At 46.9% G+C, this 21,315-nt stretch overlaps 1 protein-coding gene across 1 annotated transcript in view; it reads right to left on the bottom strand.

Annotated features, from left to right (window-relative positions):
- The window catches only part of ROR2 (receptor tyrosine kinase like orphan receptor 2), a 229,092-nt gene that overhangs the window by 50,186 nt on the left and 157,591 nt on the right, over positions 1–21,315 (bottom strand). Inside the window, exon 2 of the mRNA XM_012773835.3 lies at positions 12,541–12,618. Coding sequence (XP_012629289.1) covers positions 12,541–12,618 — 78 coding nt within the window. The remainder of the gene's footprint in view (positions 1–12,540; positions 12,619–21,315) is intronic.

Below are 21,315 nucleotides of genomic sequence, written 5' to 3'. Positions count from 1 at the left end.
GGACACCATTAAAATATTTGCATTCTAGAATGCAGCTATAACCTACTCTGGCCTTTCCTCCTCTACTGAGAACAGTATGCATCGTTCCCCTTTTCTAACTTCTATACTTAATTAGTTTTCCGTCATTTTCCTTTTCTAATGTATGCATTAAATGCTAAATTTTCCTTCACTTTCTGTAGCCATCCAATAAATTATAATTTGTCTTATGATTTTTTTCTCCTAGCTATTAGTTATTACAAGTATGCTTTAATCAGACTCTTGTCACAGAACATGGTCTGTGTGATGACAATTCTTTGATGCCACTGAGATTTGCAGCCTGGTACAGTCAATTCCTGTAGATGGTCCACATTTGCGTGGTAAGAGTGTGTTTTCCCTAATCTCTCACTGCAAGGTTTGTACAGCCCATTAGATCAAGCCTGTCCATTTTGTTGTAAAAATTTTTAATATGCTTATCTACTAGTTTCAATGAGACATGTATTCATTCTGTTGATTTGTGTTTATATATTAGAATTCATATAGCTGTGTGCATTCAACTTCAGTTTTATTACACTGCTTGGTCTTTATATCATTATGTGATGCTTTTGTCTAAAGACCATTTTGTCTTCCATTATAGCAACCTCAGGGTACTTCTGGTTAGCATAACCCTACTCTTATCTTTTTAACATCTTTATCATTTTTATGAATCTGTATTAGACATAAATCTGGTAAGTGGCAATAATTTAACATGTCAATTTATGAGTCTAGGTATTAATCTATGAGATTTTTAACTGGGTGAGTTTTAGTTTTAATGTTTTCACATTGCCTTTTAGTTCTCCTTTCCTATATTCTACTGGATTTTTTTATTTTCCATTTTCCCTCTTTGCTTATTTGAAAGTTATCCTGAGCTGGCTAGCTGCACTACCTCTTTATAGGCACACCTAATTTACAGAGTCTCCCAAATACAAGAACCTTTAAATGCTACGAGCTGCAATCACTCACACACATGCTAGCACCCCGGACGCACAAACACACAGAGCTGACCTGCTTCCTTCGTAGTGCTTAGTTACATTCTCTTTTTAAGTATCCTGTGGCCACTATTCTTATTGATTTTTTCCTAGTAGAGTTTATTGAGATCTCCCAATTTGTTTGCCAACTTTTTTCTTCACCAACACTTCTTAAATCTCACTCCTTCTCCCACGTTCAGTCGAGCTCTTCCTGCATCACACTTGCTCTTTGGGTAAAGGACTGAGGTTGTAAATACTCTTATCTTTGTTCTAAAAATATCTGAAACTTTCACACTTGAATAATATTTAGCTGGGTATAGAATTCTTAGACACTACTGTCTTCTGGCTTTTGTGGTGACTGCTGAAAGTCCTGCAGTCTTGCTCCTTTGCAGGTAATGCGAATTTCCCCTTCTTAGGCTATTTTTAACATTTTCCCTTTGTCTCTCCCATTCCAAAGTATCTATCACTAAATGTAAATTGATTTTTAACCTATCTCCCTCAGGTCTCAGTGCCCTTCCTCCAATCTGAAGATTCCTGGCTTCCATCAATTCCATAAAATTCTTTATCAGTATTTTATGAAATATCGTTTCTCTCCCTTCCCTTTATTTCTCCTTTGAGATCTCCTTCTAGATACATTATATGCCGGTCTTCCTCCTATGATGGTTCCTCTGTGCTCTTTACCAATTTCTCATATTCCCTGCCCTTTTCTATCTCAGCTCTGTGCCATCTGCTCTGTAGCCTATTCACCAAGTTTTGTGGACTGCATTTTTCATTCCTGGAAGTCTGTGTGGTTCCCTCTCAAATCCCTCACTGCCCTTTCTTCTGTGCGGTTCCATTTCCTCTTCTATCTCTAATCCTCTGGCTTCACTCTTGCTGGCTCGACGCTCTCCTGCACCTCCCTGAGCGCGGCTGCCATCTGCATCCTAAGCCTGTTTCTTCTGTGCGTCCCTTGCAGACTGGGCTCCTTTGATAGGCAGTGCCAAATTCCATGTCAACTTTTTGGCTTGGGATTTCCCACAGCAGCAATGTAAACCTGGCTTCCGGAGGTGCAGGTCCAGGCTTTCTTTCTCATGGAAAAGGAAAAGGCTTCTGTGTTTCCCGCCTGGAGCCAGGTTGGGGCAAGCTCTCCTGTCGCTGCCTGGGTGGACGAAGCGCGTCCACCCTCTTTCCAGGACGCAGCTCGCGGACACAGCTTTGCGGGAGGCTTGTCCACTCCGCCTTCGCTCTGTGGGCCCTGGGTTCCCGCCTTGCCGGGTGTGGGAACCCAAGGCTCTGACGAAGCTGCGCCCAGCAGGAAGAACAGTTTCTGTAGCAGGGGGATATTTCAGAGGCCTTACATGAGGTAAATTCTTTTATTTTCTGAAAACCAAACTTGATTTTTGTCCTAACCTCTTATTTCTCCCAAGTGAAGGTAACTTAATACATCCAATTCCAAGAGAAGCCAGTAACTTTAATGCATTTATTTTGTCTGCTCTCAGTCCAGTGCTCCTCTGCAGAGCGGCCTCTGTGCCTGCAGGCTGTTCTGGCGGCGTCCTGGGTCTGCTGCTTCTGCAGCCGCCCCGTGGCCGGGCGCCTGGTGCTGTCTCTGCTCTGCAGCCCACTGACGCGCCTGCTCTGTGCCAGGTGAGGTGGTGACACCACTGTCCGCCGTGGGTGAGCCCACATGGCCAATGTGCGACACCCTCAGAACCGGAGGCCCCGGGAAAAGGCTGTTCTCCAAGGCTGCACAGCAGGTGCCTCGACTGCCAGTTCTAATTCTTTTCCCTTCTATTCCTGGCTCCCGGGCATTTCTCCATCTCCCCTGCAAGCTCATATAAGCATTTACATCTTTTACTAATATTTTATTGAGTACCTACGTGTGATTTATGTGGGAGGGCTGCCCAATTAGTTTGGTCCACTATTTTCACCATTGTCAATTCTCTAGGGGTCAAATACAGAAGCTAGAGAGAAAGATCTCTGGAGGTCAGGTGCAACACACCCTTCTCCCTTGTGTTTTATTGGCAGCCATTTAACCGCTCCTGGCTTCGTTTCCCACCTGTGCAACATAAGGGGTTTGTACGAGGCATTTTCCAGGCTCTCCTCTAGCTCACAGGAACAGCCTTTAGAGCTGCCCCACACCTCTCCAGACACGACCTAACAGGCTCACGGAAGCCAGCCGCGTCTGACCAAGGACTTGGCTAACTCCCCAGCGCTACGGAGAACAGAAGTGTTCTCTTTTAGTTGATCCAAAAGAGTTGTCTTTCCTCACAGTGGTGCAACTTCAATAACTGATGCTGAGGGGTTCACCTCTCCAGTGCCTGGGCCAGCTCTCTGTGCACCCCTAAACTCTGGACAGCGGAGTCCACTCCAAGCATTGACACCCACCCAAAGGCAAAGGTGACAGGAGAGGCCCGTCACCAGGGAACACTACTCTGCCTCAAGAATCACAGGCAGATCAGCCACTAGTGATTCTTACACCCCAACCGACCATCTAGACGCTCACCAACTGGGTCCGGTGACTGAGCGTCTGGGCACCTGCGTCCTTCCCAGGCCACACTGATGGTCTGGGCAGAAGGCACAGAAAGGCCCATGCACTGGGGCACCGGGCTTTGATTAGTGGGAAACAAAACAGACAACTGTCCTGGAAGGGCAGGTGGGAAGGAGATCGACGGCTGTAGGAGGGACATAAAGCTGCTGTTTCTGAAGAAAATATTGCAGGTCACTAAATCAGCTGTGGGCAGCGCACAGTGAGCCGCTGTGCTCTGGCTTTCCTGCGGGCCCCCTGGCGTCCGCACAGACCCCGCTGCCCACGGCCAGGCAGCCCCAGAAAGGATGGGAGTCGGAGAGAGTGAGGGGAATGGGGCAGACGAGAGGCAAAGGCCCCTGAGAGATGAAGGGAGCGCATGACAGTATCTGCAACTGTGGAGGGACACAGGGTGTCCCGGGGTGAACCATGTCCCCCAAGCTGACATGTTGCAGCCTTGGCCCTGGAACCTGAGGTGTGACCTTATTTGGAAATAGGGTCACTGCCGATGCAAGCGAGTCAAGGCGAGGCATATGTGATTACAGTGGGCCCTGATCCAATGGCTGCTGTCCTTAAGAGAACAGGGAAACTGAGGCACAGACTCACAGAGGGCAGGTGGCTGTATACAAAAGGAGGTGGAATCTGGAGGGACAGACGCTGGGGACAATCACAGACGCTGGGGACAGGCTGCCCTCAGAGCCTTCAGAAGGAGCTGCCCCTGACCATGCCTTGATGCTCCAGGGCCATGAGAGAACACGTTCCTGGCATTTTAAGGCACCCAGGCGGCAGACTTTGTCGTGACAGCCCTAGGAAAAACCACTGCAGGGTCCGAGGGATAGAGGGACTGAAGAAGAAAGGAAGAGGGTTGTAGAAGGAAGCAGACAGCCTGACAAACTAAGACCTACACACAGGGTGACACCCACACCTGTGTGAGGGACAGGACATGGCGTGTGCACACACATGCACCCGCCCGGATGGACACAGAGACAGACAGATGTGCAAGCCCACTGCAGCATACTCTCGAAGCCAGTGAGCTATGGGAGAATTACTGTTGTCTGTCACCTGCAGCAGGAACCGCAATGGCCACTGAGACGGGAGGGCGGGCAGGCCGCGGCAGCGGCCCCATCCCGCTGAGGCGCAGGCTGCCAGACGCTGCCCTTGGGAGGAAGAGGCGCTGATGGAGGGCTCTAGGGAAGAAGGAGAAACAGAAAGGAAGACCAAGAGACAGAAACTGGCACACTGCTGGCAGGAAGCCACTATGGGTCCCTGCGTGCCTTAAGGCAGTCTTGGATGCCCCGTCCAAACTCTGCCCTGAACAACCGACTGTGCGTCCTTTGAGGTCTCCTATTTGTGGGCTGGAGTTTCCCCCAACACCGTTCGTCTGTCCGGATCCAGACAGCCTGATGGGCACTGCAGATCCACAGGCAGCAGCAGGCTAGAGCGTCCCCGTTGGACCACGGTCCTCCGTGCATGGCCTCCCCCGCAAGAGTGGCGCAAGGCTCAGAACCCAGAGACCCCATGTTGATTCTTCTCAAAGGATGCTAGGAAGCGTTTGGGGAAAGGTCTGCTGTGGGCATCCCAGAGGCAGACACCTGGCTGGGGCTGCAAGCTGCTGACCTGGACCTTGAGAGTGACCAGCGGGGAGGCCTCCCTTCCATCTGGTCCCCACACTAGGCCAGCTGAGCACGCTGGACTAGAAGGCCACACACTACCTTCACTGCCCAAAGACTTCTGCTCTTTGCCCAGACACAAAACGTGCCCTGGCGGTCCCCAGACCAGGACAGGTGTGGGTGCGCTCATGGACACTGACCCAGCCACACCCGTTATGCCCTGGGAAATGAGCTCTGAGCCCCCGGCCTGTAGACCCCACCAAGCTCCTGGTGTTCTTATTGCTTCTGAAAATGAGTTGGGGGTCCTGAGAGGCTGCCTTGGACCTGCCAGCCCCACAGGCTTCGGGCTGAGGAAAGGCTGGAAGACAGCCTCTCCGCTTGAAGGTGCCAGCTTCACAGACTGAGGCTCCCCGTTTGTTTCTGCCTCTACCCCACAGGGGGTGCTCCACTGTACCTCTGGGAGCAGGACACCACCCAAAGGTTCTGACGGCTCCATCTCAGAGACCACCTCAAAAAGGCCTGGCCAATGCCCCTCGGGCTGAGATGCCCCAAGGTGAACTTGGAGCCCGACCTGCATCCTCTGTGGCCACCTGGTCCTTTGCCTCCCCATGCAGCTCCTTGACAGCATGCTGCCGGGCACATAAGCAGCCTCACCTGTGATCAGGAATGTTCTGCAACTTGCAGGAAGTGAAGTGCGAGTAAAAATCAGCATTGTGTTGGCATGGAGCAACGGGAGCAGTTCACCTTCAGAGCTGCCCTGGAGGGTCCCAAGCACACAGGGCGTGTGGGGCACCAGCCCCCATTCCTGCCTGCGGCCACACAACAGCCAAGGTTGCCAGTCTAAAACCCGAGGGGTGGGTGTCACAGGCTCACTGCTCCCGCGTGCAATGAGCAGGTGCTCTAAGTGGGATGCCCTTGGGTGGCCTCTGTCCCGCCTGGCCTTCCTCTGCCATGTCCCCTGCTGCCTGGAGCACTCTGAGCCATGGGGCCTTTGCCCGGGGCTGCCCCTGTGTCCTCACGCTGCTGGGGCTCGGCCTCCCAGACCACTCCGCCTGCCACAGGCACCGCAGCTCACCAGCTCACCTGGCTCCACCTCGCTCCAGACCTTCGCAATCTGAGGTGGTCGTGCTGTTCACTCACTTGCCTCTGCTGACTTAAGGGGGACACTTGGTGAGCCCAAGAGAGGCAGAGATTGTACCACTCCATAATGAGATGTGTCCAGGGACCCCAAGGCCCAGCACACAGTGGACAGGCTGCAATAAACACCTGGTGAATAAATGAAGGCTTGGTTCAAGGGCCACCCCCAATTCTCTATGCATTTCTGCAGCACTGTACTCTTCACATCATGTTTCTTAATTTCTCTATGTGTCTAGACTCTGCCTGTTCCCCCTTTGTAGAGAGATTATTAAGGAGTAATGAAACAGTCCACTGTAGGAGTAGTGGACCGAGTGGTGGCCCTGACTGTTCCTCTGCTCAAGTCCCCCTTGTGGGTATCTGGTAAACCTCAGCCCCACCTCTGTGTTTATTCTTTTTTTCAAATTTTTTTCAGCATATTATGGGGGTATAAATGTTAAGGTTACATACATTGCCCATGCCCCTTCCTCCCTCGAGTCAGAGCTTCAAGCGTGTCCATCCCCTAGTTGGTGCGCACCACACTCATTATGTATGTATATGCCCACACCCCAAACCGGCCAAACACCCGATAGATGTTATTCCTATATATATGTCCACTTAGGTGCTGATCTGCTGGTGAGTACATGTGGTGCTTATTTTTCCATTCTTGGGGTACTTCACTTAATAGAATGGGCTCCAGCTCTAGCCAGGAAAATACAAGAGGTGCTAGATCATTGTTTCTTATAGCTGAATAGTACTCCATGGTATACATATACCACATTTTATTAATCCACTCATGTACTGATGGGCACTTTGGTTGTTTCCACAACTTTGCAATTGTGAATTGCACTGCTAGAAACATTCGAGTAACAAGTCTCCAAACAATAAATGCTGGCGTGGATGTGGAGAGAGAGGAACACTCCTACACTGCTGGTGGGACTGCAAACTAGTTCAACCTCTGTGGAAAGCAATATGGAGATACGCAGAACTACCATTTGATTCAGCAATTCCACTACTGGGTATCTACCCAAAAGAACAAAAGTCACTCTGTGTTTATTCTTTATGTTGACAAAATGAAAAGAACTCTGGGGACAGGTTACATGTACCTGGCAGGAGGGAGGCATTCCTCAGTGTTCTCCGCCCCGGGTTGCCTGCTAGTGGTCAGCACGGGCCCACCGCAACCTCACTGGGAATGGGCAGGACGCCTCTTACACTCTGGTCTGGGCACTTGAAACACACCCTGCTCTAGAGAACCCCCCCTCATTCAATGGGGACAAAAAGCACAGGGACAACAATGCCTCCTGGAACCCAGTGTGGGTGAGTGTCTGCCACACACTGCCTCCCCTCCCCCTGCGTAATCAGAACTGATGTCCAGCCGTTCCCCTGTTGTAGGCTAAGAAGTTGGACCTTGAAAAAGTCTCCATGACTGGCCAGGAAAGACTCAGCAGGAGATGTGCACTGCACATCCTGACGCCGAGCTCAAGTTTTCCATCAGTGACTTCAGTCTTCACACTATGTTTGCAACTGAGATCCTATTTTCATTTTCTATCTGATTAGGTTTGAAGACCTTCACTCTATGTTAAACCTAAGAAACCAGCACACACACATGCACGCACACATGCACACACACTCATGCCAAGAGTTCCAGAATAAACCAGAAACACCTACAGCATATTTGCTAATGAACCCGGAAGACCTAGGTGAGCTGGGAAACTGACGCTTTGTAAACCGAGAGCAACAGGCACAGTCTCCATGTCAACACAGTGAACTCTGCTGACTGCTGTTTTCTCTTTCCAAGGAAATGCTGGTTCAGCACCGCAGCCAGGCATGTCACAGACAGCAGGGTACAGCCTAGCGAAGCAGGCCCTGGCCTCATCACCCTGTTATTTAGAACCCACGTGAGAGCACCCACAACTGCCACATTTCCTCCTGTGAGCAGAGGGAGGAACTACCCTCTGGCTGCAGTGTGGATGACAAGCAGCTCTTCTCCTAAGATGGGACACACACAGCTCACCAGGTCTGCTCCGGCCGAGCCAGGAGGCCAGCTGCCAGGCAAGGCCACACCACCCGCCCTGGCTTTCCCACAATCATCCCAAAGTACTGCTTTTACAAAGCACAAGCTGTATTACACATGCATTTAAAACACAGGCTTGGGACAAAAGCAAATGGTTTCTAGGTCAAATGTAAGCTTTTGTAAGTAATGTGACAGCAGTCGTTATTAAATATATGCACATGTGTATGTATGTATGTATGTATAATGTAACAAGGAATGCAAACAGCCATGCGCACATTAACCTGCTGCTATAACCAGTCAAAAAGTTGCCTTTAGTCATAACAATGACAGCAATTTGGCATGTGACCATCATAGGAAAACTTTTCATCTGAAAATCATGACATCCTTAGTGTTCATTTTCTCTTCCACTTGGGCTTTTTGCTCTTGGATCTCTCCGTCTCTCTGTCTCTGTCTCTGTTTCTCAATACCAGCTACCAAATATATGCCACGTGCTAGATACTGGCACAGTGCATCTAAACAAAAACACTTTTTGCAGCTGATTTGCAGAACCTGTTTTGCTGAGGCCAAAGTGAAGCTGCCACATCACTGAGGGCCGGGCCGCCGGCCAGCTTCCCACCAGGGGCTCACAGATGCGTGTGCGTCGACTGGACTAAAGCAACAGCTAAGGCAGCACAGTCAGCTAGTGCTACTTTACATATTGAATTTAAGCCAAATGTGGCCACGCAGTGACACTCTCAGAAGCTCTTAGAGCATAAAAGTGCAGGAATGATAAGTGGTGCTGCCAGGGCAACTCCTTCGCTCACTGATGGGCGTAGAAAGGAAGGGTGGAGTAAGGCCCCTTTGTGCATGAGCCATAACTCAGGAGAGTAGAATCGCACTACAGAACCAGAGAATTAGGTGGCAAGGGAAAGACAGAACCTAAGGCCACCCTGAGAATTCTTGTGGGCAGGGGCCGGGGCCAGGGCCGGGGGTTTACTATGGATCCCATCCCCCTAGGGTGCTGATGGATCCACCAACAGTCATGATTGTGTTGTTAACAGGCAACAGTACTGCTTCTGGGTGCCTGCAGTGAGCTAAGCAAGCCCTAGCATCCCTCCTACCGCTGGGGCTGCTCCCATCTGGAGACTGGGCAGAGCAGCACCACACCCAAGGCCCAGGACCTGGGTGGGGGCGAAGCCGCCACACACCCAGTCCTGCCCACGTGCAAGCTGGGCAAAGCAGCTGCACTACACCACACCACATGCTGCCGCTGGGATGTGTGGCCCAGCACTCTGTGGCTCTTTGCACTGCCCTTCTGTAGCTGTGCACATGCACACACACACACACACACACGGCCACTTGACCAGTTACCTTTAGCAATCCGTGTTTTTATGCCTTGGAGAGACCCAAGGCAAACTTCCAAACTCTGATTACAGCTTCTTTTGGCATTGGAAACACATGGAACACACATGGTTTTTAACCCAATTACTTGTGGGTCAACAAAAACAAAATAATCAGGAGGCAATCAAACCCCAGACAAACAAAACGCACATTAGAAAGCATCCCATACTAAGCTTGAGAAGTTGCTCGAATACCAAAAGTGGAAGTAAAAGAATCCCGCCTCAACGCACTGTGGTCCCTGCCCAGGAGCCTCCGCAGGGCCGCCAGCCCCAGCCCGGCCTGGGGGCAGAGGTCTGCAGCACACCCGAAACACAGGGTTGCAACACATTTTTCCGAAGAAGTATCAGTCTAGGGCACGACTGTGGGCTGGAGGCTGCACCGTTACTCTAGTCTGCCTGCTTCTCGCCACTGGCTCCCTGCCTCTCCCAGAACCCTCCTCCACAGCCACCCAGCCAGCCTCTCACGGGGCAGTCAAACGGCACCACCTCCCAGCCAGACGCCTGACAACTTACAATAAAATACACATTTTTTCTGGGACCCAAAGAGCTGTGCATGATGTAGCCCAGGACCACCCGCTGGAGCTTCCTGTGGGGCTGGAACTTTCTAGACCTGTACTGCCTATTGTGCGAGCCTCTCCCCACACTGAAATGAAGCTAGTTCCACTGAGGAGCTGAGTCCTTCATCGTATTAATTCTAAATTGACTTAAATTCCCAGAGCCAGGTGTGGCTGCTGTGCTGAGACGCTGACTCAGACTCTGACTCTGCTGCCACTATGGCCAGGCCGCCCCCCTGCCGCGCCTCCGGGCCGGTCCCCAGGCTCTGCACACGCTTCCCTCCCAGCCCTGCCCGCCTCCACTCTTCAGATAGCAGCACAGCCATCTGCCCCGCTTCAACGCCCTCTTCTCTTCTAGCCGGCCCCTGAAACCTGATCTCTTCCTTTGGGCTACTCACCACACCTCAAAATGTTGCAATGACTGGACAGTTCCTTCAGGATGCTGGCTCGCCCAGACCCCACAACTGGAGAGGCAGGAGCACGCTCTCCACCCACCAGCATGTCCCAGGATGGCATGCAGAGCTGGCTATAGGGTGATCAGTCAGTATCTGTGGATCGTCTGCACTGGGGGTTAAGACAGGCTTTGGAGAAATGAGTGAGAATCTAACCATCAAAAACTATCTTTATGGCTGGGCACAGTGGCTCACGCCTGTAATCCTAGCACTCTGGGAGGCCAAGGCAGAAGGATCACTTGAGATCAGGAGTCAGAGACCAGCCTGAGCAAAAGCAAGAGTGAGATCCCATCTCTACAAAAACTAGAAAAATTAGCAGGGTTTTATGCCACCTGCCTTTAGTCCCAGATACTTGGGAAGCTGAGGCAGGAGGATCGCCTGAGCTCAGGAGTTTGAAGTTGCTGTGAGCTATGATGACACCACTGCACTCTAGCCAGAGCAACAGAGCAAGACTCTGTCTCAAAACAAAAACCAAACAGACAAACCTGTCTTTTCTCCCAAGGAAACATGGTTTCGAGGCCCAGAGCACTAAAAAAGCTCACAGGGCACAGGCCTTTGTGCCTTGGGCAACATGAACACCAGCTGAGTCTCACCTGGAGGACAGCGGACCCCCGAGGGGCCAGACAGGGTATCCCTCTCCTGGGTAAAACACCCCCCCCCACGCACAGGTAGGGTCTGCCCAGAGGGTCAGGGTCACTGCACAAGGGCTGCAGGACAGTCACATGTGCTTACTATATTTAACATCCTACAGAAGGCAAAGTCCTCTCAAAGAAGCCTCTAAACACCAGGCAGCAACACTTAGGGGCTCCTCAGCGTGCTGGGAGGGGCGTCAGCGGCGGGCTTGGCTGGGGACCTGCTGTGGCTCTCAGAGCTGTTCTACAGATAGATGGAACTGAGATCCAGTGTCTGTTCTGATAGCTGATTGTTATGGACTGAGTGTGTTCCCCCAAAACCCATATACCAAAGCCCTAACCCCCAGTGTGATGGTATTTGCAGGTGGGGCCTTTGGAAGGTGATTAGGGTCCGAAGAGGTCATAAGGGTGAGCCCTCATGATGGGATCAATGTCCTCATAAAAGAAGAACCAGAACTCTCTCTCCTCACCACATGGGCAACACAGTGAGAAGGCGGCCGCCCACAAGCCGGGAATAGAGCCCTCACCAGAACCCAGCCATGCTGGCACCTGGATCTCAGACTTCCAGCCTCCAGAAGTGAAAAAAGAAATGTCCGTTGTTTCAGCCGCCTTGTCAGTAGTATTTTGTTCTGGCAGCTGAGCTGACCCCGACAATCTATGAATATAAGATGGCAGTGTACGAAACAGAAAGGGCATCACTGCCTCAATAATGGGTCTGCATCTCAGGGAAATTTATTCTACGCATGCTGCAAGTCTAGGGTGCCAGCCAGGTGTGCCAAGTGAGCATGGCGCCGACAGCAAGCCTCAGGGAAAGGCTGCAGCGACACGGCAGAAAGAACCACTCTTGGGGTGGCAGTGAGGAGGAGGGCCGCCTGCCCACCTGAGACGCCTCTGGAGGGTCACATGCAGAAAGATAAACCTAGGACGCAGTCGTTTGCCAGAAGGCTGCTTAGTGACCAAGAACAGTCCAGCTCAAGGCTCCCCTTGGGCCCCTGAGCACCCCACAGCCCCTTCCTCCCCTGCCACGCTGCCATCTACCCACCCTCCTCCTCCCCTCCCACCTGCAGCCCAGCCAGTCCTCCTGAGTCAGGAAACACAGGAATCAAGGTGGCAGTCCTGCACACCCACCACCAGGGGGCAGCATGGGGCCAGGGGGACGCCCCCATGCATCCAGCCCCTGCACCTACCCCACCACTCCATTAATTCAGGCAGGGCCAACCCTAAGTAGAAAGGACAGCACAACGGGGAGCCCTCCACTTGATATTCTGAAAACACTAAGAGCACCTGTGCTCCAGCTTACCTTTCAGAGTTGGAATGGGGCTGTCCTGTCCATCTAGTTGTCCCAAAGGGTCATTCGGATCTGGAACCTCGACTTCACCTGGGGAAAAAAACCAGGACACACATTAAACAAGTTTGCACTTCAGGAGCCTTTAATTTGCTTTTTATGCAAAGAATAATATTCTAGCAAAACTGCCCACTGTTTGTAAAAATATAGAGGGGTAGTAGCTTATAGTAGCTTCGAGAGGGTTTTCATAGTATCAGGTTTGATATAACAATAAAAGTAATTCTTAAACATATCCCAAGAACAGCAAATACAAATGCTTTGCAGCATCAACAGGTGAAGGAAACAAGTGAGTGAAGCCCTGGGCTTCAACCAGGGAGGAAGGGGGAGGGAAAAAGAGAAAGAGAAAGAGAAAGACAGAGAAAGAAATTAAAGCACTAGCTGGCAAGATAAAACACGTCCACAACCAGATTCAGTGGGCTGCCCTCCAGATTGAGGGCTCCTGGTAATTAGGTACTAAATTCAGAATTGGACACTTTCTTAAGCAACTCATTCCTCTCCATGCCCCCAGACCCACTGGCGCAGCCAAGTCCTTGTCCCACAAATGTAAAGGACACAAGTGGACACTGTGGCTTTTCTCTTCTAGTCCAAACGTGCCTTGCAAGCCGTGCTCTCGTGCCATCTTTCAAAAGGTGACCCTGACAGACCATTCAGAAGTTATGTCTATTCCCTAACTCCCCACAAACCATACACTCTCCCAGGACAATCACATGGTCTCCCCTGGGTCAGCTGCATGTATTCTTCATCTCCCCAAAAAACATAAACAGCTTGGGGACAGTAGGAGCTGCACCCCGGGGGAGGGCTAGTGGTCCCCTCACTAAAACCTAGACAGAAGCACCAATGTGACAGAACACAGGCAGATGCAAGCTATGCAAGACAGTCAATGGATTTTTGCTAAAGATTTCAGTTTGGATTTGAAACTTTGAATCAGCATGTTACACATACCATCACTCAGCACTGTTTAAATGGAGAGAGACCACATGAAATCGAACACACTTGCACTATGTACACACATTGAAAACAGACATAAAATTATTAACTGCTTAGAAATTGACAAATGGTGTGAAACAGTCAAATAAATATATACCCTGAAGAAAAATAAGCTCCACTAGCCCAATTCCACTGTGGAAAAGATTCTGAGCTTTTCCCAGTCCACTTCCAATTCAGAAGCAAAGCCATTTACACATGTGTGAATTTCACTTCCTCTGCAAGTCAGATACAGTTAATAGGTTCAGGAAGTCCAACTGCTGAGATCCTTAGAATCAATACTTTAAGTTTCAACAAAATTAGGCTCTGTTATTGCTTGCTAACTGAGAAATATGGACACCATTTATATTTTGAAATTGAAAAATGTCATGTTCCTACACTATATAAAATTTAGGCTCAGAATGATTGTGCTCACTCAAGAGACTGCAGCCTCCTAAAACTGGTAAGCAGACCATGATAGGAAGTATGTGGACTTGAGGAATGGGGACAAGTGAGAACAGGGCTGCATGTTTTCAGCAGTTCCCAGCAGGGTTTCTCCTTGCCATAAAAAAGAATAAGAATAACCCCCCAACACATACACCAAATAAAACGAACAAACAACAACCACAAAAACTGCTACACACACCCCCAAATGTTACTACTAGCTATCTGGAATTATAGGAAATTAAAATTTCTTCTTTTATTTCATTTAAAAATGTCTCTCCAGTGAATAAACATGGATTTTTTTAATGGTGTCTAAGATATAATTCACACAGCATAAAATTCACCATTTTAAAGTGTAAAATTCAGTGGTTTTTAGCATATCCTCAAGGTTGTGCAACCATCACCACCATGAAATTCCAGAACGTTTCATTACCCCCCAAAATACACCTTGTTCCCATTAGCAGTCACTACCACTGTCCTGCCCCACCCCAGCCCCGAACCTGCCACCCCATGTTAATAGTGGACCTGCTTTCTGTCTCTATGGATTTACCTATCCTGGACATTTTGTATAAACGGAATCATACAACATGTAGCCTCTCAAACAACCATCAATTTTATAATTAGATTTTTACAAATTCTTGCCCTGTCACAGGCACAAAGGGAGTCTGCCGTCCTGTGTAATTAACAACAAGGGCACTGAAGAGCCTGGTGACCACTGGCCAGACTCCGCCCAGACTGCAGGAGGCTCTGGTGCCACACGGAGAACAGGATGTGGGGACATGTCAGAGAGCCCAGAGATGACTGAGGGAGGAAAGAGAGAGAAGTGCCAGGGCCACTGGGACTGTTCCTCCACAGACAGGACAGCTTAGGAGCAGACAGGTTCGCGTGGCAGAGACCCGTGCACCGCCACACTGCGGTGGCAGAAGGGCCCTGGGGACAATGGCTCAAGACAGGGAGGACTGAGGAAAGATTTCATCGCTGCCAGTTTGGGGCCACCATAACGGCTGTCACACCAGGAACTCGTAGCGAGTCCGTGCTTCTGCAATAACAGGCAGCCACGGGCCTGGCTGAACAAACAACTTTGTGTCACCTTGTAATACCATGACCTGCCTCAGCGATTACTGCCACCCCAGTTCAGCTGCTGACTGATCATAGTCCTGCACCCAGTAGCACCTCCTAGGTGCCCGTCCTGAGTCACTCTTCCCACAAAGGCCTGTTTGGCTTCCACCTGGTGTGGGCACCCTTGCACCCAGACCACGTCCTTGTGAGTCGCCGGGTCATAGCTGCCAACTGGAGGGGGTGCAGAAAGGGCACACAGCCCTCTGCACCACCAAAGAGATTCTGAGAGGAGACTCACCTGTCCTGACTCCTCAGGACTTAATTATTTTCATCCTAAAAACGAGGACACTATTCCAGGCAACTAGCATGTCCTTAATTTTGGTAAAACGCTAGTAACTGTGCTCCATATGTCCATCAAGAATGTCATCCATGTGACAGGCACAGCTGCCCTAACTTTTCTCCACTGGACATGCACAATGTCCCCTGTAGAAATGCAGAGTGGGGAGGTAAAGCTACTGGGAAACCCGCCGCTTTGGTAGCATCAGTAGGGAGTGGTGACTTATAAGCTCCTTGTTAGTTTTTTTCATGCTTCAAGGAACACATTTAATGTTAAAGAAAATTTTAAGTGCTGGTTATAATGAAATGACGCATTAAATGTATAGCTTCATCTGTGTCACAAATCCACACTGCAGTCTGGAAGCAAGGGCTAAATGTGAAGTGGCGTCCTGGGTGTGTCCTTGGACAAGAAAGGGACGTTAGGGAAAGCCAGGGCAGCATAAATAAATGGTGTGGACGTCAGTCAAGATGGTGTGCCAGCACTGTGTGAGAATGCACTGCGGCGTGAGGACACCGCTGTGGGGACGGGAGCTCCACGTCCTGTTGTCACAACTTCTCTGTAAATCTGAAACTGTTATGAAGTTAAAAGTTTATGAGAAACAATTACACGTTCTGTCACATTGTTTAATACTTTAAACCCAAGGCCCAAGGAGCCAAAGGAAACGTTCCCAACACCTCACATTCTGAATGATGCAATCATTGGAAATGGCCCCAAAGCCAAGCATGAACACTAACCATATGCACGGAATATAACACAGATCCGCTGCATTTAGCATGTTATTCAATGACTCCTACAGCATGCCAGTGAATACTCAGAAATTGAGACACTGGAGAATGTCAGAAATTTGAGCAGACTCCTACATTGATTGCCATTGGCATGGTGATACCAGCTCTTAAGCAGGAACTTACAGCATATTTTCAGGAGCACTATAAGATGTCCTGTGTATTTTGGGATGAACCAGTTGGCATCTGCCAAATGACCAAAGGGAAAGGATTCACTGTCGATACTGGTGATGTTTGTTGGTTGTCAGGGTTTCACACTCTGGTCTGTAATAGCTAGACACACAGATTCTGAATAATTAGCAATTGTCCAACAGTCAAACACAACTCTTCTGCAGACCATGTTCTCTCAACATGGACCTCTGATGTCACACCTCCCTGTGGCATCAATAAGATAAGATAAACCTGCAATGTTGCAAGGGGCTCTATTTTAATTACCAGGCACTTCCTTTAGTATCATAATATTTTCTCTCTCTTTAACAACAAAGACATTATTAAGCAAGAATTTCTTAATGAAGTTCAATCTATATCCTTGTGTGAGTCACAGTGCTATTCTGGTTTTATGTTTCTTTTGAACATATTGTGCTATTAATCAGACTTTTCTTTTTTCTTTTCTGTAATAGTTTTCACTTTCACCCAGATAGTATGCATTGTATCTGTTAGGTGTGAATTTAACCATCCCCTCCTCCCCACTCCCACCTGCTTGATTTCTGATGAATGTTATTTCTATATGTGCACATAAGTGTTGATCAATTAGTACCAATTTGATGGTGAGTACATGTGGTGCTTGTTTTTCCATTCTTAGGATACTTCACTTAGTAGAATGGGCTCCAGCTCTATCCAGGATAATACAAGAGGTGCTAGATCACCATTGTTTTCTGACATTTTATTAATCCACTCACGTATTGATGGGCACGTGGGTTGCTTCCACATCTTTGCAACTGTGAATTGTGCTACTATATACATTCTAGTGCAGATGTCTTTTTTATAGAATGTTTTTTGTTCTTCTGAGTAGAAGCCCAGTGGTGGAATTGCTGGATGAAATGGTAGTTCTACTTTTACCTCTTTGAGATATCTCTATATTACTTTCCACAGAGGTTGAACTAGTTTGCAGTCCCACCAGCAGTGTAGGAGTGTTCCTCTCTCTCTGCACATGTTAGCATTTGCTGTTTTGGAACTTTTTGATAAAAGCTATTCTCAATGGAGTTAAGTGATATCTCATTGTGGTTTTGATTTGCATTTCGCTAATGATCAGAGATGTTGAGCATTTTTTCGCGTTTGTTGGCCACTAGTTCATCTTCTTTGGAAAACTTTCTGTTCATGTCGTTTGATTACTTTGTTATGGGGTTGTTTGATTTTTTTCTTGCTGATTTGCTTCAGCAAGAAAAAAATTGGATGTGTAGCATACAAACATTTTCTCCCATTCTGTAGGTTGTCTATTCACTCTAATGATTGTTTCCTTGGGTGTGTAGAAGCCTTTTAATTTCATCAGGTCCCATTATTTATTTTTATTGTTGCTGTGATTGCTATTGGGGTCTTCCTCATAAATTCTTTACTTAGGATGATGTCTATAAGAGTTTTTCCAACATTTTCTTCTAGAATTCTCATGGTTTCATGCCTTAGGTTTAAGTCTGCAATCCATGATTAGTTGATGTTTATGAATGGTGAGAGATTCAGATCCTGTTTCAGTCTTCTACATGTGGCTATCCAATTCTCCCAGCACCATTTATTAAATAGGGTTTCTTTCCACGCCCGTGTTATGCTTTTGTCTGCTTTGTCGAAGATCAGATGGTAATAATAGGCAGCAACATAATAGCTGGGGACTTCAACATCCTTCTCAGAACAGGACAGATCCTCCAAACAGAAAATAAATAAACAATAGACTTAAACAGAATTCTAGAGCAAATGGGTATACCAGATGTTTATAGAACATTCTACAACAAAAGCACTGAATATGGTTCTTCTCATCAGCTCATGGAACATTTTCTAAGACTGATCACATCCTAGGCCACAAAACATGTCTCAACAATTTTTAAAAAATAGAAATTATACCATGCATCTTCTCAGACCACACTAGAATAAAATAAGAAATTAACTCCAATAGAAGCATTCATCACTACAAAAAGTCATGGAAACTAAACAACCTACTGCTGAAGGAGAGTCAGGTCAAGGAGAAAATTAAAATGGAAATAACAAGATTCTTTGAAATAGACAATAAAGGGGATATAAGTTATAAAAATCTGTGGGACATACCTAGAGCAGCCTGCAGAGGAAAACTCGTAGCCATAAATGCCTACATCCAAAAGACAGAAAGATCACAAATCAACAAACTAATGAATTGTCTCAAGGCTCTGGAAAAGGAAGAACAAACCTATCCCAAACCCAGCATAAGAAAATGACCGAGATCAGAGCAAAACTATTAATAAATGAAATTGATAACAAAAGAACTACACAGAAGATTAATGAAATAAAAAGTAGGTTCTCTGAAAAGATAAACAAAATTGATAGGCCTCTCATTAGACTAACCAGAAGCAGAAAAGAAAGAACTCTAATAAGCTTAATCAGGAAATGAAAAAGGATAAATTACAACTAATAGCACAGAAATACAAAATATCATCTTTGAATACTATAAACATCTCTATGCACATAAACTTGAAAATGTAAAGGAAATGGACAAATTCTTAGAAAAACACAGCCTCTCTAGGCTCAATCAGGAAGAAATAGAATTCCTAAGCAGCCCAATATCAAGTACTGACATTGAATCATCAATAAAAAACTCTTCCAACTAAAAAAAAGTCTAGGACCAGATGGTTTCATCTGAATTTTACCAGATCTACAAAGAACTGGTACCTGTCCTGCAGAAATTATTCCATTAACATCAAGATGGAAGGAATCATCCCCAACACATTTTATGAAGCCAACATAACCCTGATACCGAAACCAGGAAAAGACGCAACAAAAAACGAAAACCACAGACCAATATCCCTTACGAATACAGATGCAAAAATTCTCAATAAAATCTTAGCAAACAGAATTCAGGTGTTTTACAAAAAAATAATCCATCAAGACCAACTGGGCTTCATCCTAGAGAGGCAAGCATGGTTCAACATATACAAATCTATAAATATAATTCACCACAATAATAGAAGTAAAAACAAAGACTGTATAATCCTCTCAATACATGCACAAAATGCATTTGACAAAATTTACCACCCTTTTATGATAAGAACTCTTAAGAAAATAGGCATAGATAGGACTTAACCTCAAAATGATAAAAGCCATATATGACAAACCCACAGCCAACATCATATTGAACACGGAAAAATTGAAAGCATTCCCACTTACAACTGGAACCAGACAAGGTTGCCCACTGTCATCACTTCTATTCAACATTGTGCTGGAAGTCCTAGCTAGAGCAATCAGAAAAGAAAAGGAAATCAAGGGCATCCAAATGGGGGCAGAAGAGGTAAACTATCACTCTTTGCTGATGATATGATCTTATATCTAGAAAACCTCAAAGATTCTACCATGAGACTACTGGAATTGATAAACAAATTCAGCAAAGTCTCAGGTTACAAAATCAATATACTCAAATCAGTACTATTCATATATACCAATGACAGTCAAGCTGAGAAGCAAATCAATGACTAGATACCATTTACAATAGCAATAAAGAAAAAAAAATACCTAGGAATATATTTAACTAAGGAGGTGAAAGACTTCTACAGGAAGAACTATGAAACACTGAGGAAGGAAATTGCAGAGGACATAAACAGGTGGAAAATCATACCATGTTCACAGGTTGGCAGAATCAACATTGTTAAAATGTCTATGCTACCCAAAGTGATCTATAGATTCAATGCAATCCCATTAAAATACCAACATCATTTTTCACAGATCTAGAAAAAATAATTCTATGCTTTGGATGGAACCAGAGAAGGCCCCGTATAGCCAAGGCAATCTTAAGCAAAAAGAACAAATCAGGAGGCATCAATTTACCTGGCTTCAAGCTGTACTACAAGGTTATACTATGAAAACAGCATCGTAATAGCACAAAAATAGAGACATAGACCAATGAATCAGAAGAGAGAACCCAGATATTCAGACTTTTCATCCATTAATTTCTTTACCTGTTGATCTGAATTAGTAAGCTTATTGTGATGTAATTAGATGCAGTCTTCAAAATAGCCAGACAACTTCAGTGCAGTCTCCTTTTAATTAGTAAGGGTATTTTATTCACCAAAGCTAGGCATTCTTGGATTTGGACGTCCTCGTGAAAGGAATAATTTCTAAGATGTGAGAAAGAACAGAAGTAACTACTTAGCTAAGCAACTGTCAAATAAAAAACATTCCTGATGCTGGAAAGATAACAGTTAAGGGGGAAAAGCTAATAAGTGGAAAGGAGCAGAGTATAAAATCCTAAAAAGGTGAGTTCATTAGCCTGAGAAATGGATCAGGAAAAGTATGTCAATAGTAAAGAGCTTCAAGAATGTTTCGGGATATGGTTTCATTTAAACACTATACCCTGTGTTTTCATTGTAGCTAGGAACCCACACAGAATTCAAGGTGAGCTTCTAGTTCCTAACTGGCAGTAGTGTTAACAGTTTGTAATTGTTTTAATTATCATTAATTCTAACTTGGAGTTGAATGAATATTAGCCTCTGGTTCTATATCCCTTAAAGGGCAGTGTTAACCCTGCTTTATACGAAGTAAAATCCAACAACTTGAAAATGGAATAAGCATTTCATAGATTTAACCTTTGCTTTGATTCCAGCAAACATATTAAACCCCCAAGTGCACCAACCCAACTCCCTTTAATATTGCCTTCATAAACCTTTTTCTACCTTTTGCCTCTGACACCCCTCAGAACCCTCAACAAAAGTCCACTGTCGGGCCGATATTTGGATATTTGGATATTTGGCTGGAGGGGGAGAGAGGCCACTCAGGCAGCTGAATCAGGGCCTTTCACAGGCCTTCTCTTTCCCCGTATCTACAGTTCCTGGCAGCACCCAACCCCACCCGATGCAGCTGGGAAGCTGAAATCCTGCCCCTTCGCTGTGACAGTGAGTTCTGAGGCCTGCTTTCTTTAAAGTGGCTGCTCGTCTCTGCACCAAAACCAGCTAAGAGCAAACAGAATGCTCAGTTTAT

Source organism: Microcebus murinus, chromosome 12 (genome assembly GCF_040939455.1).
Source record: "Microcebus murinus isolate Inina chromosome 12, M.murinus_Inina_mat1.0, whole genome shotgun sequence".
NCBI classification, from domain to species: Eukaryota; Metazoa; Chordata; class Mammalia; order Primates; family Cheirogaleidae; genus Microcebus; species Microcebus murinus.
Note: the sequence above shows the minus strand (reverse complement) of the source record. Positions and strands in the feature narration are given on the sequence as shown.